This window comes from Pterocles gutturalis, unplaced genomic scaffold, assembly GCF_000699245.1.
Source record: "Pterocles gutturalis isolate BGI_N339 unplaced genomic scaffold, ASM69924v1 scaffold49760, whole genome shotgun sequence".
Lineage (NCBI taxonomy): Eukaryota > Metazoa > Chordata > Aves > Pterocliformes > Pteroclidae > Pterocles > Pterocles gutturalis.
Window position 1 is genome coordinate 9,136 of NW_010140067.1, and position 7,429 is coordinate 16,564.

Sequence of the window (7,429 nt, forward strand, 5' to 3'; positions counted from 1 at the left end):
TCCTGCTGAGACAGGGGATAATGAAAAATGACAATTTATATATTATTGATCTTTAAGTTGATGGTATCCATCCCTTTTTTTGGGCAGTTTACATAGGCAGCGTGCAGAAGCATGCTACAAAAAGTTCCTAATTGTTAATACTAACATTGTTTTGTTATTATTAGGGTGAACACTTCAGAGAGGTTATGAGGCGGATTCAGACAATGCTGGACATACAAGAAAAAGAATTTGAAAAGGTAATGGCAAGTTGGGAGAGGTTTTATTGCTGATTGTAGAGCCTGAATGAGTTTACTTTCAGAGTTGGAACACCACAGATTTGGGATAAGTGTAGATTTTGATCAATAGAACAGTTTCTTGACTTAAGTAGTGCTTTTTCTAATAATTAGGTGGGATTTGTAGGAGTGGTGTTTCTGTCCTACATCAAAAGAGATATTCAGAAAAACACTAAAGTTACGTAGAAAAGCTTAGATGTTGCAGGACCTCTAGAGGCCACATGCTTCAGGTTCCTGCTCACAGCAGAACTAGCTTGAAGTTAAGTCAGGTTGCTCAGGGTTTTACCTAGTTGCAATTTGAAAACTTCCAAGGATGGGAATTCTTGCATGTTCTGGACACTGTATTTTAGAGCATTGCTGCTATCATTGTGAAGACACTTGTTTTCCGTACGTGTAATCTGAATTCTTCATTTTGCGACTGATGATGGTGGCCTCTTGTCCGTTTGCTGTGCAGCTCTTGAGGAGAGTCTGCTTCTATGTTAACAATTGTCGGTGGAAGACTAGCTGGCTGTGTTAGCCTTTTCTTCTCTGGGCTACACAAACCCATTTTCCGTAGTTACGTGTATGCCATGGCCTCCAGCCCCCAGCTGTCTCACTGGACTGTCGCTGGACTTGCTGCAGTTTGTTGCCATCTCTTTTTCCCTGGAGAGCCTGAACCTGGACGCAGTATTCGAGATGCAGTCTCATGATTTCCTGATAATTCATTTTATCCCATTGTCGAGGTTGTTCATGAAGCTTTTAAAGGGGATTGGCCTTTATCAGCCCCTGAAGAATAACACTTAGAACCAGCTGCAAGTTAGATTGTGAAATTATAGACTTGAAGGCTTTATTTTAATGCAATATCTTACCAGGGTTGTTTGATATTTTTTTTCTTTCTTTTCATAGTTTAAATTTGCAATTGTAATGATGGGCCGACACCAATATCTCAATGAAGATGAGTATGAAGTGAACTTGAAAGATTTTGAGCCCCAACCTGGTGAGTTGTTTGACAACCTGACTATTCTTTTGACCTGCTGAAGTTGCTCTGCCAGTTGTTATAATGTGATTATTGTTAACTCAGGATGCAGAGATTGTTCTTTTTGCAGGACATACATTATAGGTAGTAACTGAGCAAGTGTGTGTGTGTGTGTGTATATATATATATATACACACACACACTTGTGTGCACTCTTAACTGCGTTATGTGTATATGTTAGTCTGAGAGTATGTATTGTATAGGCACATAAATAAATAATCTGTTTTGTTGTGAGTTAAAAGTTTGCATTTGAGTGACCAAATGGGTAAATATCAGTATAACATACTTCACAGAAGAGAGTTACAGTTGCACCTTATCTGTATTGACCATCTGCTCCCTTTTGTGGTTGATTCTCACATCGTTATTGGAGGATGTGCTGGTGTTATTCCTATAAATTGTTTATTTTAAGTGTGCTGCAAAGAGGTATTTGAATTCTCATATTCATTGAAGACACTTTGTGTTTGTTCTTGGTATCTTCAATGAATCTGAAGAATCTTGACAAGAATGTTACATGTGTGAGCAGGATGCTGTTTAGATTTTCTTTTCCTAAGGGGTTGTTCACCAAGCTAGAAGTGCAGCCCTGTTCTGAATCTGCTTGTGGATGGTCTATCATCTTGTTTATTTTTGAATAGTTTTTAAAGCTCTATTCTCTAAGGAAATTACACATAGGAGAAACCAGGTTAATCCTTCAGCAGTTCCACCACAGTCATCATCTGAGAGTTTCAGCTGGGAATGGCACCTTTGAATCTGCAGCCAGAGCTCTCTTGAAAGCCTTGAGTTCATCAGGTTTTTTCCCCAGTTTAGCTGAGTGTTGCTTTTTGTGAGCTGCTCTGTCTGGTAGAAGTGAGACTGAGGACAACTTACTCTCTGCAGTTCTATTTTTCTGACAATTATGAGCTCGTGTTTTTTGTTGGCAGGTTTTGCTAGGGCCAGACTTCTCTGATTTTTTTCAGGCTGTGTTCTGGATTTAGGTAACAGTTGTAAAGAAATCCTGTAACTGTCCATTTATTTCAGAACCCACAGAGAGTTAGGTACCATTAGTGCGTACTTTGCAGGAACCCAGCAAAAAGTCCTCTTGTTGTGGTATGTTACACAGACAGATTTATGGCTCGTGGCTGTGAGTATGAGGGGACTTGCCAAAGCTTTGAATGCCTGCATCTGCACAAGTCATCGTGAGCAGAGATGTGTGTCACTGGAGGGGCCTCTCGGCCCTAGTTGTGAGGGGTCTCTTGTTGACAGACTCGGAGGTGGACATTTCTCCACGGACAAATAAGCTCTCTTGTGTGCTCAGTGCAGGTGGAGTCCTGATTTTATTCTGTGAGTCATCTTTCTAGGGGCAGGAAGGGGAAGGCAGTAGTCTGAAATGGACTGTCAGACTTGCTGAGCAAAGCAGAGCCAGTATTGCCAAAACAACGGGAAAGACAGACTAGGTAACCAGGTCAAAAGTACAGAACGTGGCAGACATTGGAAAAGGGAGAACTTGGACTGTTTGTAGGAGCTGTAGGGAATGTAAGATTAAAAGGTTTTAATTTGAGAGTTCACAGGAAGTTACCCCTTCAATGTAATACGCTTTGATAGAATTCACCTCCAACACACCCCCCTGAAATTCTCCTATGTGGTGATAATATGATGCTCTAATGCCTTCTTATCTAAGTATCTCAAGGTGTGGGGCTCATGCATTTCAAAAATGCCAAATTTTAACATGGGCTGGGCTGATTGAACCAAAGCTTTGGCATTCTCGTACTTTGACTGATGTAGTTTATTTCAATAGTGTCCCTCTGCTTGTACAGAAATGCACTCTAGCGATGATTGTGCTGGCGCTAACAGTGTAGGACTTCATTTCTTTCTTTGAAAGGCATTCATGTCATCTCAGAAAGATTGGCAGTTCTCTTTTATATTTGACATTAACCATTATGTCAAACAAAAAGACAAATAATATAGATTGAAGAATATATATCCAAAAATGCAGATGGAAGCAACCAAAAAGGTCAAGCGTTTTATGCTTTAGTGGTTGCAGCTGATGGCTTTGAATGCAGGAGCGTGCTTTTCTTGCTGGGGGGGCTATTGAATTTCTGCCTTTGTCATTTCACCTCAAAGAACATTTGATGCTCTGCATTGAGGACATCTTGAAAGAGAATTTCCCCCATTTGCAAGAAGTATGTGTACTGTGGTTTGTCATGAAGACTAATGGTAGATAAAACCATATTTGGTTGAACAAGTGAAAAAATAGGTGTGTTTTCTTTTCAATCTAAATATGACTAATTTTTTTTTCTCAGAAAATGAGGAGGTCAGTTACATGATTTCTTAATTAACTGATTATGTGCATTTTGCATGCATTTAACAAATATTCCCACTTAAACCACATGATAAGAATAATACAATAGAGATAACTTATATATGGCAAATACTCTAGGTTGTCATATTTAGATGATGGATGCCTTCCTGTTTCAAACAGGCTCAGCACTTTGGTGAAAGCTGGTACTTTGTGCCTGTGGCCATAAATTATAACAGGAGTTTTCTTGCTTTAGTACACACTTCTGTAAACTCCTGTAAGTGACTGAAGAGGACAAAAAACAGCTACCTGGTCCAGAAACAGCTGTAAAATGTATTACTGGAAGGAAAGCAGCCATCAGGAAAGACGCCGGGATGGCTGTGGACCATAGGGACTGTTCTGAAGTCCTCTTCCATACACTGTGATTCATAGCAAACTGTGAACAGGGCACACAGGAGTCATTTGTGTAAAGGAAACTTTCCAATTTAGTCTTATAACTTTTTTTTTCTCTTTTTTCTCTCCAGGCAACATGTCTCATCCAAGGCCATGGCTAGGGCTTGACCATTTCAATAAAGCCCCAAAGAGAAGTCGCTACACTTACCTTGAAAAAGCTATTAAAATCCATAACTGACTGACTTAAAAATAAATGTGTGTGTGCACCTTTTTAACAACTGTAGAACTTTGGTACACGTGCACTATATCTGAAGTCTTCAGCAAGAGGATTTGCTGCTGATGTTAATTTTATTTTGTTGAGGCTGTTCAGTTTGGCTTCTCTGTATCTATTGACTGCCCTTTTTGAGCAAAATGAAGGTGTTTTTATAAAGCTTGGATGCCAATGAGAGTTATTTTATGGTAAACGTAATGCAAGGCAATTGTCAGCATAATGAGGGAAGAGTTTAGTAGAAGAGTTGACATTGGCAAAATATTTGTCTGTAGTACGTTTATAGATGGCATAAGCTGGCTGGCTGCCCTTCCCAGTATGGTGTTCACCATCACTGCAGCTAGTAAGTCTTATGTTTAGACTCACATCAGATTTATTTCCTTCAGTTATACTTTAAATGACATTTTTGTGCATTTGTAAATGCAAAAAAACTCACATCATCAATAAATAGCAATCTCTACTTCATTGTGTACATTGTTGGCACTTATTCGGGATTTTTGTCTCCTCCAGCTGCATAGAATCTTTTTTAATAAACTAGTTTTCATTTAATTTAGTCACTACTTTGCATCCCGTTTTGCCAAGTGGATGCCCTGAGTCCTAAAAAGAGATATTTGTATCTCTTTATGAAATTTCAAACCATTGGTAAATACCATTGTGATTTATTATGCCATCTTCTGGCAAATAGAATGACACTCAAAAGTTGGCAAAAGCAAGTGAAAGGATTATGAATATCATTAATTTAGCTAACATGGGAAGAGATGGGGAAAACACAAGAAATAGCCTTTTAGCACAGAGGGCATGCTCACTAGTGTTTAGTAAGCTGTTGACTTTGTATAAAAAAGGAGGAAAAAAAAGAAAAAAAGAAGAAAAAAAAGAAAAAATGAAATTGTATATTTAATGAATGAACATGTACAATTTAACACTTGGAGGTTAATTTTGTTGGGTGAGTCTGCAAGTGAATTTCACTGATGTTGATATTCATTGTGTGTAGTTTTATTTCAATCCCCAGACTGCTTCCGTTTATTTTGGAGCTAATGCCAGCCGCGTGTCTAGTTTTGAGTGCAGTAAAGATAGAATCAGCAATTCACACTTAATTTTACATTCTTTTCCAGTATTTTATTTTGTTTCTGTAGCCGCAGTGTACAACAACTCTTCCTGTATATTGCCTTTTTTTGCTGGAAAATGTTGTATGTTGAATAAAATTTTCTATAAAATTTTTCTTCGGTGAGTGATGACATGGATGTTGAAGAAGATTTCTCCTCTCCTTGGAAATAGTGTGTTGGGAAATGTTTTAATTTGTGAGGTTTTGCTAACGGTGTGGGGTTTTTTTTTCTTAAGTCTTGACAATTGTATAACCCTCGTATTGGTTGTTTTGGGGAAAATTTGTGAGTTTTTCTGTTTAATTATTTTGGGGTTTGGAGTTTGGTTTTGTTTCTTTCTTTTTCTTTTTTTTTTTAACCTCTTAACTAGTCACATTTGAGCTTAACAAATAAAAGGTTTTCCAGGAAGGAGCCATGTACAAGTAAGACAAATCGAAAAATTATTTTACTAGTTTGTTTGTAAAGCTTGTAGTAGAGTCTTTGTGGTAGACTTGACTCTGTCTGCCTGCACAGAATTTTTGTGGTCCAGATTCTCAAGTCTAATGTTATAAATGGCATACGGTGAAATCTGGAGTCTCTAAAGGTAAGCTCTCTTAATAGAGTAATAGATGCCCACCGTAATGCGTTCCTGTGTTCATAACCAAAACAGAAAGTGCTTAGAAGCTTCCCTTTCCTATCAATAAACATTTAGTAGGGGTTCTGTACATGTGATGGCCGTTACATTGTTTTCTGAGATGGATTCAGATGATTATTAATTTATATCTTACAGTGCTTTTAACTGTCTCCTATTTCCAATCAAGGCAAACTAGTAGTTTGGTTTTTTGGTATCTGAGTGCGTAGGTTACAGGTATAGGGAAGTGCTTAAATGTCATGCCTTAAGTGAATAAAGTTTTCCTTTGATTTGTATTGGCACCCAACTCATGAGAATTACACCACCATCCAAGTGGTATTTTTACTAGTACTTGGATTGTCTCTCCAGGCCTTCAGTAGGTGTCAGGACTTGTATTCAAAATATTTCTGTAAAATCAGAGACCGGTCAGCAGTAGTAAGCCCTAATTATATTGTGTGAGTTTAATGTTACGGTAGACTGATATAAAATAGAGCTTGTATCTAAAAGTCAGTAAGTTCTCATGTTGATTTATGGGATGTTGGCAGCTTTTAGGGAATATCTTAAGATATCACAACTCTTCCTATTTCAGAAGAAAATATCACTAACAAAGTAAATTTTTTGTGCCTTTTTGATTTTTACATGACTAGTTTTTACGTGCTTCGGTATGCTGTTCCCACACTAGTTTTGAAAAGATGATTCGTTAAGGCATTCCGTATGCAGTTTTCAATAACAAGTTTTTAATGAAATTTTTTTTGGAGCACAAGTAGCTTTTTATTCACATGTGGAAACACACACCTATGAAGAGCAGAGGAACACAGGAGGTTTTCTCAGGTGCAGTATGTTTATTTAATTCATTCTAAAAACTTTACAAGAATACAGTCTCCAAAACTACTGTGCTTTCCAGTTCTTATTCAGATTTTGGAATTATCTGGATAATAGCAAGTGCATTGAGTTAATGATAATATAAGTGTTAAGCAATAAGGATGTACTTTCATGGTAAACAGCATCAGACCAACATGATGTTACTGGCCCATCGGAATTCTCCCTACAAAAGTAGCAAGTGGTGTTCCTGTAGGTTTACATAGTGCCTTTCATCCTAAACGAGTCCAAAAGGCATTCTGTGAAACCTGAGCAAATCACACCGGTGACATAGCTGCTGACTAGAGAGCGCCAGCCAACAAAAGCACCCTTGATACAGGAAGGCTTGCTTAGCAGCAACGAACTAAGCAGCAACGACCCTGTGCTGCCGCAAGACGCATTGGAGGGATGGGGCCGATGCTGTACCGCAGGATATGCAGAGCACGCGGTGCCTCCCGTGTACTGGATCTACCTCCGCTGGTGCCCTCCGGAGCTGGCACTGGCATCCCGCCCCAGCCCCCCCGGAGCCTGGACCAGCCCCTCCTGCAGGCGCTGTGCTGGCTGCCGGGCCCAGGTCTGAGCTACGCCATGCTTTTGCTATTTAATATCCTTTGTGAGAAATGGTTTCCTGTGGGAACTGT

The 7,429-nt window shown here is 38.9% G+C and overlaps 1 protein-coding gene across 1 annotated transcript in view; it reads left to right on the plus strand.

Annotated features, from left to right (window-relative positions):
• LOC104469133 (ubiquitin carboxyl-terminal hydrolase 7-like) overlaps positions 1 to 4,683 on the plus strand; it is a 13,458-nt gene extending 8,775 nt beyond the window's left edge. The window contains exons 11-13 of the mRNA XM_010083519.1: positions 165 to 236; positions 1,158 to 1,248; positions 4,084 to 4,683. Of these exons, the coding sequence (XP_010081821.1) occupies positions 165 to 236; positions 1,158 to 1,248; positions 4,084 to 4,190 (270 nt within the window). The 3' untranslated portion in view covers positions 4,191 to 4,683. The remainder of the gene's footprint in view (positions 1 to 164; positions 237 to 1,157; positions 1,249 to 4,083) is intronic.
• Positions 4,684 to 7,429: the final 2,746 nt, after the last annotated feature.